General features: G+C 38.7%; 1 protein-coding gene across 3 annotated transcripts in view; it reads left to right on the plus strand.

The window, feature by feature from the left end:
- The window catches only part of LOC145777489 (uncharacterized), a 39,925-nt gene that overhangs the window by 15,535 nt on the left and 8,425 nt on the right, over positions 1-15,965 (plus strand). The window contains exons 10-17 of one of the 3 annotated variants that reach the window (XM_082588869.1): positions 4,195-4,303; positions 4,641-4,666; positions 7,175-7,330; positions 7,978-8,131; positions 9,165-9,226; positions 9,920-10,037; positions 14,428-14,681; positions 14,819-14,953. In XM_082588869.1, coding sequence (XP_082444995.1) covers positions 4,195-4,303; positions 4,641-4,666; positions 7,175-7,330; positions 7,978-8,131; positions 9,165-9,226; positions 9,920-10,037; positions 14,428-14,681; positions 14,819-14,953 — 1,014 coding nt within the window. The remainder of the gene's footprint in view (positions 1-4,194; positions 4,304-4,640; positions 4,667-7,174; positions 7,331-7,977; positions 8,132-9,164; positions 9,227-9,919; positions 10,038-14,427; positions 14,682-14,818; positions 14,954-15,965) is intronic. The other 2 variants (XM_082588870.1, XM_082588871.1) reach the window with 2 other exon arrangements.

Raw genomic sequence — 15,965 nt, forward strand, 5'->3', positions numbered from 1 at the left:
AGGCACCACCAACATCGGCCTAGATCTGCTATAGAATATTTATGCAGTTGCAGGCTAAAGATCATTTTCTCTCCATCCAAAAAATACTTACAAATAAAAGGTGCTACTTAAGGATCAACAAACAATCGTACTCAGAGAGCATCATTTCTGCTCAATTTACATTAAAATACGTTTGTTTCTTGCTTGGTAACGTCATTTACGTCAGATTCTTGATATCATTACCACTCAATCATCTCTTGCATCACTACATACGTATGTCTTAGGACTACCTTCTAGAAAAATATGTTGCAACAAAATTGTCTTGGCTGCTTTCGTACCCATTCTTGAGGTACTGAGCTAATTAGTGCATTAATGCGATATATCCCATAATTGTATTAATATCATCAAGATATTTTGTTTTCTTTTGATAAACTTGATTATTTTTCGTACGAGACATAGAATTTTGACGAAAACGTCAGTTCTTAGTTCATTTTTTATTGCTTAAATAAACAATTCCCATTAAATTGTAGTTTAATATCTGTTTGTGGTATTATTAAATCGCCTTTCTTTCAATGTTTTAAGATTGCTGTATTCACGACACGCCTTTGAACAATTGAATTATTTATCACATTTATTGGAATAATAAGATATGTAGGCTACTATAAAAATTATTCAAAACAAATATGCGGATAAATACATATTTACAATTTAAAATTACTGCAGATGCAATCATAATGACAAACGCCGATTCAAATCAACCGATTACGATATGACTAGTGCATAAAAAAGAAATTAGTTTACAAACTAAGTTGCTTAATAGGCCGATATATTTAATTGGTGAATAATCCAACTCCAAGCCAGATATGCTCGGTAGGGTGCATCATCTGCCCCTCATTTTTTTCTTTGATTTTCTGCAGTGGATTAAAATGTTCCTTTTTATGATTGTTGAAGATGTGCAACTTTTCAGAAGAATTCATTAACATCTAGGGGTACCACAATTGGATTAAATTATGTCATTTTTTTAAAATTATGTCATTTTTTGTTATTTTGGGGTCATTTTATGGCTACTGGTACAGTTGTGGAACCGTATGTGGTAGATTTTATAAAATTTCATATGTAGAATCTCTGTGCAATTCTGAGAAAAGTGATACCAATTTTACCAAAATCGGCCCAGTACTTTTTGAGATATCGGCGATTGAAAATTGGCCCTTTTTGTGATCGCTCATGCGTAAAAATTAACTGCAAATTTTGTTTGACCTATTAGGCTAATATGAAGGTGTTTCAAATGGTAACTTGAAAATTCCAATGCATATGAGTTATCCAAAGTAAGGAGGTTCTGAAAAAATATATTTTTTGTTTGTTGTTATATCACTACAGGCCACCAAGTGGCTAGTTTCACACATGGCCATTTGTGATCATTCATGCATGACAAAACTTTGATCGCTTATAGCAAAAAACACTCTACTTTGATTTTTCTGCAACTTGGCTTAAATGAAAGATAATATCCTTGGCTTTCTAGCTTCCAAATATGAAGTGGGATAATTGAGTAGAAATGAGGTAGTTTGCTGTAGTAAACGTACCATGCATTTTTTAAAGTGAAGAAAGGATGGGTAGCACAGTTTAAACAACTGACTGAGGGGAGACGTTAAAACCAATTCCGTGGCCGGTTACAACGTCTTATACAACAGTTACAATGTTAAATTGGGATTCTCATGAATTAGACAAACACAAACTGAATGGGTTCCGGAAGCTCCTACCAAAACGCACCATTTTGGCCTTAATGTGCAAAATTTTGACAAACCAATTTTCATATCTGGTTGTCTCTTTTTAAATTCCTGATACAACCCATTTAGTGTCACCAAAACCAATCTTCCAAAACCTCAACCACGTCGACAAAGGGCTTTCCCTCAAGAGATTTTTGATTCTGTGTTGAAGTTCTATGAAGATGATGAATTTAGTAGGTTAGGCTACTTCCAAGTCAAAAGGATAAAGTGTCTGTGGGCAAAAAATGCTATCAACAAAACAGATTGGGTTTGGTGACACTAAATGAATTATTGTATCAGGAATTTAAAAGAGACAATCAGATATGAAGTTTGGTTTGTCAAAATTTTGCACATTAAGGCCAAAGTGGTGCGTTTTGGCAGGAGATTCCGGAACCCATTCAGTTTGTGTGTGTCTAATTCATGATAATTCCAAGTTACTGATAGAGGCGGGAAATTTGGCAGAATCTTACAGAAGAGAATGCATGTTTTGCAAGTGCGACCAATGTCCATCTTCAGAAGTTTTGAGAAGCCACCTTAACTCGCTGTTTGAGGATCATGATGAAGACATCACTTTTAAACAGTGGACAACAGCTGATAGAGCAGAAATTGTTACGATGATCACGAGTGTTTCAGATTTCATAGAAACCTTGATTGAGAAGCTGGTCTAACTTCTTCCACATAGTTATGTGTCCAAAGCACAATCAAATTATTACAAGTCCAGAAAAGAAAATTTACAAGAAGGTGATGTTTTGATTGCAATGGACTTTTCAGAGAATTATTCCTTTCATGTGCAAAATGAAATCCAGGGCTTTCACTGGACACATGCCCAAGCAACTGTGCATCCAGTATTTTGCTATCACAAAAACACCGACTCCGACATGGTTGAACACTTATCCCTTTGCATTCTATCAGACATACTGGTTCATGACGTGTAAAAGGTGTAATACATACAAATTGCAAAGTTTAAACGTCTTGTCAAATTTATCTTGTCGTGCTATGGCTGGTACTGTTTTTTAGCACCGTGCCAAGTCAACGCACCAACAAACGATTTGCGCTTTATTGAAGTCTTACACCAATACAAAGAAGAAGACAAGCTGGTAGCAGAGGTAGCGCTCAAATATTTCATGCTACACACATGGTACTTGTCTGGAGAACTTTCTCCCTTTGCCCTTTTCAGCACCAAGACACTGCCAGCTGAGAAAGCAGCAATGGCAAGAGCAATACTGAAGAAAATGAAAAGTTTCAGACAGCCATTAAAAAGATTTGTAGAAGGTTTTGGAAAACTAAGGTTGATTCCAATGTTGTCAGCCACCAAGTTGGCTGATCTAATCAATGAAGATTCCTGGTTCCTTTTTGCAGCACTAAAGCTCGGCCATTGTACAAGTTTCATGGACGAAGATGTTCTTCAGTGAGACAGCTGTCCTTCATATGCAGCTTGCTGCACAGTTGTAAGGCAGCTGAGAGTAGTGAATGATGCAGCTGAACGGGGCGTCAAGCTTGGATGCGACTATGTTTCATCGGCAAAGTCTGAACAGAGATTTTCAACTGTTCTGCAGACTGTTGAAGGCAGCTATCGGCAGCGTCCGAATTTACGGAAGAAGGAAATGAACAACAATTTCAATTCGAAAAATACAGAATTTTGCAAATTCGGCAAAACAATGTGCATTTATTGGTGTTTTGTGACCAAAACAGTGAATGTTAAAGTTTAGATAAAGTTCAGCGAATATTTTTTTGCAATATAATGATCAAAAGGTGTGTAGTTAAAAGAGAAAAACCCTAAAATGAATGATTTAACGCTTTTTGGACTAACGGTACATATGTACACCACAGACATGCCATCTGAAACAAAGCTTTTCACATTTTTCGCTCGACGTCTATATGTCAAAAATTCATTCGCGATGTGGTACCCCTAGATCCAAATCATTTCGCATAAAACTTCACAGGTGTGTTTACTTTGACAAAAGGAACACTTCTGACAACCGCAGAACAAAATTTAAACGAAAAAGGGCAGATGATGCACCCTAATGCTCGGATTAAGGTCACCAAGACGAAAACCCGAGGTGAGCTCTCCTAGCTACTCACCACCGTATGAGCAGCTAAAACACTTCTTTAAAAGGAAAATACCAACACTAAGAGTGTTGCGTCTTAGAGGTATTTGAAAAGAGACGACGTTTTAACAATTAATCAAGCAACTTTATTTTCAGTATAGTTCCACATTCATTTCAATGCACAATAGCAAAAAACACAACATATTACTTTTATGCATGTTAAAAGTACACGATACGTTATTCAAGGTGTCCCCACTATGCCCCATAGTGTACCCCCAAGAAAACTGAGCATGGCACTGAATTGTTAGATGCTTAAAGCATCTGCAAGCTTTAAATCTGGTCCTGTGTAAAAAAAGATTGACGGCACAATTATCTTTTTGTGAAGTTCATTTTGCCGTTGACAGATTGCCGCGACCGGTTGCCCTACTGTGGCCAGGTTGCAGGTTATTGCGCAAGGTCTTCTGAATTGAAAGTGCAGTGCCCAGTCAGCTGCGGGGTTTGTGGAACTACAAGGTAACATTCAGCTTGTGACGTTACAAGTTTTGATCCTTACGCTAATGAGACCACAACATTAGGACTTTTCTGGCATTTTATTGAAAAAATAGTCGAAATATCCTTTTTATTTAATCTTTTTATGTAGCCTACAAAGATATTTACAGGAACGCAAAGAAGAAAACTGTTTTACTTTCTACGTTTTCCCTGATTTTGTAAAAATGCTTACTAATTAGGCTGTGTAAATACAAAATCATCATGTTTTAATTTGCCATAGCCTACTGAATGTCAGCAATGCCTATCAAATGTCTTGGTCTTATCCTATTTTAAGGAAGTGACTAAAACTATATGCTTGTAGGTCTGCACCTACTTCAGCTACAGAAGGTAATGTTTTGCTTTTAAGCCATGTTTAATTGCAATGCAATGCATGCGTTTAACAATAGCTCTATCTCTAATTTGCAGGTCTTTCATCGAAAGATTAAATTATTTCCACATGAAAATTGGATAGTGACATGCAGTTTTAACAACGTATTGCATGAAGTAATCTTTGTATTGCTTTGTCCAGCTTATAACAATTGCAACAAGTTTGTTGCTTCAACGTTATGCTACGTTAAAGCAACGTAAATCTAATGATTTTGTCGTTCAAGTATCGACTCAGATTTTGCTGTTTGACTGACTTATTAATATCAGCACTATGCAATATGCATATTGCTTAATATGCGCATTACGCGATGCACAACGCACATATCACGGCGCTAGCACAATACACCGGAGCCCTTCGGTTTTAGACTTTGAGAACAAAATAAGTCAGATTAAAACTACAACTTTGCCATTTTAAATTGTGATTTGTTCCTGAACCAAATCAAATAAAACCAGCAGTATACAGTACAAATGATATATAAAATAAATGCTCCATGGATAGTTACAACAGTTAGCCTAATTCTACATAGTTCCTTTGTATATCTTCAAAAGAGATTTCCTATCGGGTGCTAAACTATTAGAAAGTCCACTTAATTTTAATAAGAGTCGAACTATTTCTTTTTGCTGACATCAAGTTAATAGCAACCTTGTTGAGAAAGCAAACTCCAACGAAGCAAACTTCAGCCATCTCTTGATCCTCAGCTCACTTCATCTTACAGGTGAAAGAGCTTAACTTGTAGGACGATGTGGAGGAACGGCAGCGCTGCTATCAAACAAACACAGATGCAAAAGTGTTAAACTATTTGAAGTTTTCCGTTTACTTTATTGAACAGAAAAACAACCCATTGAAGTGCATAAAAAATTCATAAATTTGTGATAACTTGAAGCGTGGAGTTCTAAAGTTTGTCAGATGCTTTTTTTAGGTAATCAAATTTTAATTATCTTACTGTAATGTCGTTGGAGTTTTTTTTTAGTTTAATGTAGATATTTAAAAATGTGACAAGTTTATTATCCCTTTGACTTTTGACCTTTTTGAAAGGTATGTCGTCTTAAAAATTAGCACACAAATGCTAAGGTTTAAACCTACTTTAAATAAGATATGACAAAAAATCGGCTTGTAATGAGAGACGTAAACTGGCCCAACAGTTGGGTTATCGATGCTCCCACATGGACTCATGGAGTGAATACATTGGTTTGGTTGAACTGGTTTTACAAGAATAAACAGAAATATGAGTTTCAGAAATGTCATGATGTTGATGATGATGTCGCAAACCAAAAAAACAGAGCATAAAAATGACTAAAAACTCTTCAGGAAGCTTTATTTCAACTGGCTTACGTTGGAAATATGTTGTTTGCAGGGTTTCATTTTGTAAATGACCAATAGCTTAATGCTTGGTTTTAACACTTTGACTAACATTTTTGTTCCATAATCCTGATCTGCTTTAACTTCATAACCTCACTTGCTTCATGTTCGCTTCTTTGTGATGCTGGTTTCGATATTTTTACGATTGTCCTGATCTGACAGAGGCAACTCGGTCGGTGACCCGACTTTCAAACAACCAGTAAGCATTGGTACGGGTCATTGACTTTATCTTGTTTATTTGTGCTTATTTACTTGGCCAGAAACAACCGAGCAGGCTACTCTAATAAGAAAACATTCAACGTCGTCGAAACCATCAGCCCTTTAATTTGAATTTTATAAGCAAAATCATAAAATTTTGAAATGGTAACGTTGAAACAAAAGTGTTTCTTAGAACAATAATAATGTTTTTGGTACAATGAAATTAACTTTCAAACAAAGTTCTATCATATTCAATTGAGTTACCTTATCCATACTAACCGTTTGCTATGGTATGTCATGATTAAACCAAATTGCAGTCAATTCACAAACTATAATTGAATGAGAATATTTGTCAGATTACTACCATGACTGTCTAAATTATATGTACTACATGGTTTGTATCAAAACCGATCAAAGAAATCAGACCCTGAGCATGGCAGAACGCACCGCAACAATAATGGAGTTTTTTCATCTTATAATTTCTTCCACAAACTGCAAATATAAACTGAATGTTTTTTTTAAACTTGCTTTTTAAGAAGCATAAGTCCATAATGTTAACATCACCCAATTTTTTTCATCTTTACTTACAGATATGTTAAAGTTAGGTCTATCTCTGGAGAAAGTTGATATGTGTCACAAAAAACTTTCACTTGCATCTGCAAAGTTGGAAGAAGGTGCATGGTTAATAATTCCAAACAGCCTTTCATTTACCAACTGTTGCAACTTACAGCTACAAACATAATAAGACTAAGTTCTTTTGAGAGTAGGCCTACATTAGACCTTTTCGTCATGGGTTTACCTTTGACGTGGTCCACGTAGAAACTTCGTTCAATAATCGTGATATTATAGAATTTCGTAAACTCAATCTCATGAATTCCAGATATTCACTCGTCAATCTTCTTGCATTTTAGTAACAACAACGCCAACTACAACCACTCCAGAGCCCACAACAACGTCTACGCAAGCAACAACCACTACCACTACTACTACGACCACAACAACAACTACTACTCCTGAACCAGTCACTACTACAACTGTGGAGTTATTACCCAGTAGGGGAGACTCAGGTAAGTTGGCCCGGCAAAATGTAAAATTTAATTTTCTAAGCTAATACCAAAGCATACGTTAAAGCGGATGCTATTGAAGAGTAGAGAATTTATCACTCTAGAAGTGAACATATTCTTGCACCAAACCGACATTCTTAGATATGTAATTTTTCAAGTTTTTTGAAAAAAAATAAAATGGGCCGTCTTGCCCACCTGTGCAGGTAATTTGGCCCACCATGGAAGATAAGTTGGCCACGTGGCCAACATGCTCATCTCTTTGTATATTAATCAGTGGAAAAGCTCTCTTTCTCCTCAATTTTACTTTTTTTCTAACTATTGTTTGGATTTGTACAGGCGTACATACCGGTACATAATTTATTCTATGTAGGCTATGCATTCATGTATGTTTCTGTCTTTTAATGATTGTTTCTGCCTTGTCGTTAAATTGTTTCAGATGAGTTCGTCTTTGTTTGCCAGGAGCCCGCTTTTCAAAAATTTTACCAGTTTTAGACAGATGTAGACAGTTTTAGACAGTTTTAGACCGATTTATAAAACGATCAAATTAATTTAATAAAAAATACACTATTAATGTGAAAAATTCTCGATAGAATTGAGCTAAAAATTTCAGTAAAAGTTTTTTCATACCTTACGCCTTCTTTGTCATTTAGATCAATGTGTGGATGAGCTTTCTTACTGCAAAGATATCGTTCGACTTTGTGGAAACCTTCTATATACTTCTTTGACGTCTGGTTGCAAGAAGACATGCAATGCTTGCAATCCACCTGGAACCACAACACAACCCGATCAGTCCGAAACTGAAGAGTAAGTATTTGATGGACGACTTCCCCAGAAAAAGTTTTACGATATTCCAGTTAAAATCACAGCCATTACATAAAAGACTTAATTATTGAAGCAGACCTACAGTTTGGCATAGAATCAAGCGATCTTGGTGATTGAGTTTCTCAAGTATTCCTAAGTAGGCTAATAAACCTGTCATTGTATGCCATCTTGTGGCTCTTTGTTTGAACACTGGATAGACTCTTTCTTGTGCATAAAAGGTCCTAACCAAGTGTTTTAATTTAACGCAACCACTTTACATGGATGTGTAATATGCGATTGCGAAGTACCGCCCCTTCGACTATAGCTCTTGATTCTCTCATGATTATGAACAGTACGCTGCTCTAAAGAGAAATGCCTACGGCCTTTCTTAGGGTTATGGCCTACTGATGTGAACTGTAATATGAATGCATACCTGAAACAAACAAATAGTATCTTATTTTTCAACTGATTGTTTTTCTTAAGAGGTTTTGTAAATAGCCGACGCTTGTACAATCACATATCATGCTATATAACAAAAACCGACGTTGCAATAATCAATGTACAATCAAGAGTTTGAATAATTTATTGCAGGTATTTGAGAAATTGTTGGCTTGGCTAAGGTGCTAAAGAATATGTGAAATGAATTTGCCCATGAGTTTATTTCTTCAAAAATTTGTTCTTACGTTGACAAATGTTTTTTGTTTTGCTTCAGTGATTACGTTCTCACAGAGATGTAGCCACTGGGAGGGCTTAGGGGAGGACCTAAATTTTATCAAACCTTCCAAAAAAGGGTTTTTAATGCTATTACAACGTTTTAATGACATTGTAACACATGTTGAATGACGTTTCATAAACTTTTGGCTGCATTCAGTAGCTATATTTTTAAACAAACTCTTTATCTAAAATGTTAAAATGTTTGTTCCCCAACAGTTGCTGCTTTTTCCTTCCCCCTCTAAAATTTTCTTTCTAGCTACGCCACTGTGTTCACAACAGTCAACATATACAAGTCATAGCTTTTGTTTTTCCATTTATGCAGAGTTACTACTGTTGAAAGTACCACAGCTCCAGAAAACATCGTAGAAGAAACAACTGCAGAAGGTATGTTGTTCATTAAGCAAGCTTTATTTCACAGGTTGTAGAGTGTTTGGCGTCTTGCAGACAACTTTTTTAACAGATTTGTTTTCCTACTAAATTAGTTTTTAAAATTACTTTTTGTAATCTTATAATTTTCTTTTGTAGTTACTTTTTGTAAGTTATAGTGATATTTAGATTTTAAAACAAAGATTTTTGTTTATTTAACAACGTTTGGTAGAGTCATACATCGGAAGTCAGGGCATTTTGCAGTCTGCCTGTTGCAGCACTGTGAACTGTTCGTAGAAAAAAAATTACGGAAGAATACCATTTCAAAATTTCAAACATAGGCTAAATTAAAAGATCTTTCAATAAATGTGTGGCTTGTGTATGAACTTGTAGATGGTAGCTGTAGCCTACGTGGACTGCGTATAGCCTACTTCCAAGCAGGGCTGTCGAGAGGGTGATTTAGGCCTGGTACCAATGAGATCTCTGAGCTCCAAATTAAAACACTTCTAAGAAAAACGCCCTATCTCCAACGGATAAGAGGTGGTTTCTTTAAATTCCTGGACCCCTTGGAAAGATTTCGGGCGTCTCAAATCATACCGAGCCCTGGCGCAAAAGCACCCCCTGAACCCCCTTGTCAACTCTACTGCTTCCAAGCGATAGTTAGACAAGAATGAATCATTTAATGTAACAGTCACTTTACATCACTTGCAGGTTGCACTGATAGAGCCAAGAATTGCGATGATTTCACAGAGTTTTGCGATGCAACCGAGTACCGACTTGTGTTGATGCAATCTTGCCGGAAGACATGCAACCTGTGTGGTGTAGCTATGTATGTTGTTCATTTACTAAATTAACTTTAAACTTTGTGCCCAATCAGGCAAATGGAATGTAGAAACTTGCGACTAAAACACAATTAGCCCACGTTAGTCCATCAACTGATTACGTAATTATAAGGGCAAAAATGTTTTTACCTTTTTATTTAGCTTTTGAATAGCCTACATTTGTAGCCTATAGGCTACTGAAGTCATCTTCTATCAGATTTATACTAAAATAATAATCATTGATCTGCCAGTGATTGACCAGCTTCACATGGTTGTTCATGGTGAGTACCGTCAGTGCAATCTGAGACGTGACGACGGAAATAAATCTAAAAGCTTGAGCGAAGGTTACTAGCCAACGTTTACTGACGAATGACAATAGAGCTTCGGTGAAGAGCTTGTCTTGTTATAGGTTATCATACGCTTACAAAGCCTAGTAACGTAGGCTAATCAGATTGAACATATTTAGGTTTATTTTTGACATTCACATAAAACAAAAAATACATTGAAACAAACTTCATATCGAACGTCTGTTCTTTAATCTCACTCTGTAGTGGAAGGCAAGGAAGCCAATCTTCGTGTCCGCCTTTGGGCATGTCTTCAAGTGTCCTGTCAAAGAAAGACACAGCCACATGCTCATGAGCGGTGTCGAATTATCGTCTTTTCGAGTGCCGTTCCAAGGCTGTCGCCTCTCGGCTATGCAGCCGACGATACGACGACCACTTTGTAGTGGAACGCTGGTGGGGGTTTTCAATATTAACACAAGTCTGTCTTCTTCTTTCAACCCCATAGCTTCCCCATCTTCTTTTCTGCATTCTATTCATCTTTTTTAAGTTTTCCTCTCTTTCGTCCTCACTATCAATCAGTGAATAATTCCAACTGTGTAAGCCAATCATTTTCTTCTGTCTTCTTTTCTTCCACCTCCTGCAAGAGTTGTAGGGTGATCCAGGCAAGTATTTAGTGTTCGCTGAAGAAATGAACGAGCAAGTGCATGTTTACCAAGAAACATAGCGTCTTTTCACAAATTGGGACTAGGTGGGCACATTTTTAAAAAAGGGCACTTTTACCGCGAGAGTTATGTTAAAAAGAGTACTTTTCACGCATAAATGATGGGAAAAGGGGCATTTTTTCCCGAGCGTAAAACATTTAGGCTAAGCTTAAAAATGTAGATTTCTCAGGCAAATTGTGGGTAAAAAGGCATATTATAGCTAGACTAAACTTTTGAGACCCATAGACTAATTGATTCCTATATTCCTATTTCACAATGTCAACTCAAAGTCAGAGACCGTCTACAAGCTGGCTAAGCAAATGCGACGTGACAATCAAGACGTTAGTGGTGATAAACCCATCAAAAATGATGCTGGTGAACTCTCCCTCGACGAGGAAGGAAGGAAGATCGCTTGGAAACAATACTATGAACGACTTCTCAATATAGAGTTTCCCTGGAACCAGGATAATCTCTCAGATGAACCATCAGTCGAGGGCCCTAGTGTAGGCTACCAATCACCACCAAGATGATCGAAAGAGCCATCAGTAAGATGCGCATGGCCAAAGCTCCTGGTCCTTCAGGAATAATAGCAGAGATGCTGAAGCTAACAGGCGAAGCTGGAGTTGCTCTTATACGAGATCTTGTTGAAGCTATTGTTAGCGAGGGTCGTATACCAGCAGACTGAGAAGAAAGTTACATCGTCAACATCTATAAAGGTAAAAAGGGTGCCCTTGATAGGGGTAATTACAGAGGCTTGAAGCTGCTTGACCAGACCATGAAAATACTTGAGAGAGTGACAGAACAATTGATTAGGCAACAAGTGCAGATTGATGAAATGCAATTCGGCTTCATGCCAGGTCGAGGTACAACTGACGCCATCTTCATCATCCGTCAACTTCAAGAAAAACACCTTGCCGTAAACAAGACTCTCTATATGGCCTTTGTAGAGGTGGCCGGTCGATTGGTCGAAAGACATTTGGTCGACAGTCATTTGGTCGACAGACATTTGGTCGACAGGACGTTTGGTCGACAGACAATTGGTCGACAGACATTTGGTCGACAGGACATTTGGTCGACAAGACATTTGGTCGACAAGACATTTGGTCGACAAGACATTTGGGCGACAGACATTTGGTCGACAGACATTTGGTCGACAAGACATTTGGTCGACAGGACATTTGGGTTACAGTTAGGGTTAGGGTAGGGTTAGGGTTAGGGTTAGGTTAGAGTTAGGGCTAGGGTTAGGGTTAGGGTTAGGGTTAGGGTTAGGGTTAGGTTAGGGTTAGTTAACCCTAACCCTAAAATGAATCGTTCTGTCGACCAAATGTCCTGTCGACGAAATATCTTGTCGACCAAATGTCTGTCGACCAATTGTCTGTCGACCAAACGTCCTGTCGATCAAATGTCTGTCGACCAAATGTCTGTCGACCAAACGTCCTGTCGACCAAATGTCCTGTCGACCAAATGTCTTGTCGACCAAATGTCTGTCGACCAAACGTCCTGTCGACCAAATGTCTGTCGACCAAATGACTGTCGACCAATTGTCTTTCGACCAATTGACCGGGTACCTTTGTAGACCTAGAAAAAGCCTTTGATCGAGTGCCAAGGAAGGTGATCTGATGGGCCATGCGAAAGCTGAGTGTTGAGGAATGGCTAGTACGGATAGTACAATCAATGTACCTGAATGCTAGGAGCTATGTGCGTGTTGGGGATGGGCACAGTAACATTTTCAAAGTAGGCGTAGGTGTGCATCAGGGTTCTGTATTGAGCCCACTGCTCTTCATCATTGTCTTGGAGGCCCTGTCACTCGAACTGCGCACAGGCTGCCCTTGGGAGATGTTGTACGCTGATGACCTTGCCATTATCGACACCTCATTGGAGTCACTAGTTGACAGAATCGCCGCCTGGAAGAAGGGAATGGAAGCAAAGGGCCTAAGAGTGAACATGGGTAAGAGAAAAATAATGATCTCTGGCATCAACCAGAACTCCCTAAGAAGATCAGGAAAGCACCCTTGTTCGGTATGCCTAAATGGAACCGGTAGCAACTCTATCTTCTGCACTAATTGCTCACACTGGGTCCACAAAAAGTGTAGTGGAATTAAAGGGTCACTCAGACCGGGCCCACACTACTCATGCCCACGCTGTCAGGGCACAGCAAGACCAATAGATGGCAGGCCGGTAAGCGAGGTTGAGGTTGAAGGTGGCACACTTGACGTGGTAGCTGACTTTTGCTACCTTGGTGATATCATGTCTTCTGGAGGGGGGTGTGAGCATGCGGCTATAACGCGGTGCAAGTCAGCCTGGAAAAAGTTTAGAGAACTCCTCCCTATCCTCACAAGCAAGCAACTTCATGCTGCAACCAGAGGACAATTTTACTCCAGTTGTGTGAGGAGTGTCATGCTCTATGGCTCTGAAACGTGGGCTACTTTAGCAAGCACCGTCAAGCTCCTACAACGTAATGAAAGAGCGATGGTAAGATGGACCTGCCTAGTCAAACCTGAAGACAACATCCATTTTGAGACGCTGCTATCAAAGCTCAAATTAAAAGACATCAGTGAAGTCCTCCAATTAGGCAGACTGAGATGGCTTGGTCACGTTGAGCGCAGCTCAAGCTGGATCTCACAGGTCAGATGTGTCAACATCACAGCACACCGGGTCAAGGTAGACTAAAACTTTCTTGGGAAGAACTTATAAAACGTGACCTTGTAGCCCTGAACATGGACTCTGCCAACCCAATAAATCGCGAGGTGTAGAGGGGAAGTCTTCGTTCTCGACAGACAGACAGGCCACGCCCTCGACATGAGGATTAATTCATGGCCTGTACAATCAAAACTGGTTGATGATGATGATGGTTCATCCCCGCCCACAATATTTTATAAATAATAATGTAATAAAATTTAATCTAGCACATTTAGTTGCAGAGGTCTCTGTACTAAAGTAAAAAGAAACAACTATGATAATAGCCTATATGAAACACGACTGCTAAGATATTATATCATAATGAGTTGAATCATCAAACTTCATTAATTCAGACATTTAGTTTAGAATCTCATACAAAATTTGAGGTACCTTACTCACATCACAAATTGATAATTAATCTGCTTGAATAGAACATTAAGGATATTATGAGTAAGGTCAAAGGTAGGCTCATAAGTTCTAAATGTTTGTTCCAGCTTTCCATTTAGCTGTTCATTCTTTAACTTGGATCCAACTTAAACAAAACATAAGTCTTAAAAATTGCCCACCTAGTTTCAAACTAGGGGGGCAAAGAAAGGGCTAGGAGGGCAAGCAAAAGGACTAGGTGGGCAATTGCCCACCTAGTTTATATGTGAAAAGATGCTATGCCAAGAAAGGAATGTTTATGCATATTTGCCGCTGGTTAAAAGTCACACGTCGCTATGCCTTTGTTTCAGGCGCGGGCTATTTAATGTCAATCCACCACGACAACAGGCTGTCACTACAGCAATAACTCCCCAACAGACCCGAGCTGAAGTGACAACAATTCCCAGTCCCACCTTATCAGCACAACCCACCGCTGTCACGGAGACGACTGTTACGGAAGAAGAGATGACAACTATTGCAGAGTTATTGGAGACAACTTCTGCTGAAGATATGGAAGCTCTGATGATGGTTACCACCGCTGCAACTGCAGTGACCAATGAGACAAGTAGGCCAACCTAAATTTTAATTCTTTTTCTTAACAAGTTTTACAAAGTTGTGCCTGTTTGTCCCTATGTGCCGAGTGTCCTTTTTATCTCTCTAACATTTGTGATAGCCATTTTATAATCCTCATCTATCGTTCAGAACCTGGTGAATGTGATGACCTGCTTGCTTTATGTGCGAAATGGAAAGGGGATCGTCTTTGTAACTTATTGGACACATTGAAAGGAAGTTGTCCTGCTACCTGCAATTCATGCGTAGACGGAAAAAACGCATACAGTAAGTAGGGTAGGCCACAGCAGTAGGTCGAGTTTTCAAGTGTTGTAGTGTGTAGCAGCACGTTGCTTGGTAGCATACCGCTTATATAGACCTACAGTCGTCGATGGGACGACAACACTTCTGGGCATGGTTATGGCGAGAAGTGATTAGGACAGTCTGTAGGGTTCTGCTTAACTTAGTCCCCAGCGTAGGGTTTGGCTGTCTAATTTGTCGTAAATTCGCTATTGATTCATTCCAACATAGTAAGCTTGATGCTGAACGACAGAAGAAAAAGACTTGAGAAACTGAGTTAGAAATTATGGTTGTTGCTACTTAAAAAAGACCCTAGTCTTGATTTGAGAAACGCGATTGTAAGCATTGCAATCGCTGTACACAACCACACAATGTAACATAACGGCAAATTTACGTGTGTATGAAGCACTAGCCAGAATGCGATTAGTCATTCTTACGAAATATCAGTGCTTACAATCTTCTAAATTCAATTCCCTAGATTTCTAAGCGAGACGAGGGATGGCGCTAAAAGCCCACGGTATTTGTACAGATCAAGCGAATTCCAGGGTTTCGACCCGACGCCAGCGAAGCGCGTGATATCAAAGGAAGCTCTCGGGCGCTACAGAGGGATACAATAACCGAATGGATTTTTATAAAATGTCAATTGAAACAACGTTTATTGCTAGAAATTGCACTAGAAATGCATTTTGTTATCAGTCTTATGTGGCATTCTGATGCGAAGCGTGTAGCGGTGTAGCCTACACGCAGGCGCGAATCTAAGAGTTTTTTTCGGGGGGGGCCCAGAAAATTTGAAAATCAATTAAAAAGAAAGAAAAAGCTAGACAGATATGAACAATGATACTACGACATATACGATATGCTAGAAAATAGACATTAAAACAACCATTTTCATCAATTGTGATGCCGAGGGACTAATATCAGCTGTTTAGAAGCATATCAAACCATTTGATGCGGAAACATACAATTTTTCACAAAATTTCGGGGGGGGCCCGGGCCCCCT

This window comes from Aplidium turbinatum, chromosome 9, assembly GCF_918807975.1.
Source record: "Aplidium turbinatum chromosome 9, kaAplTurb1.1, whole genome shotgun sequence".
Classification (NCBI taxonomy): domain Eukaryota; kingdom Metazoa; phylum Chordata; class Ascidiacea; order Aplousobranchia; family Polyclinidae; genus Aplidium; species Aplidium turbinatum.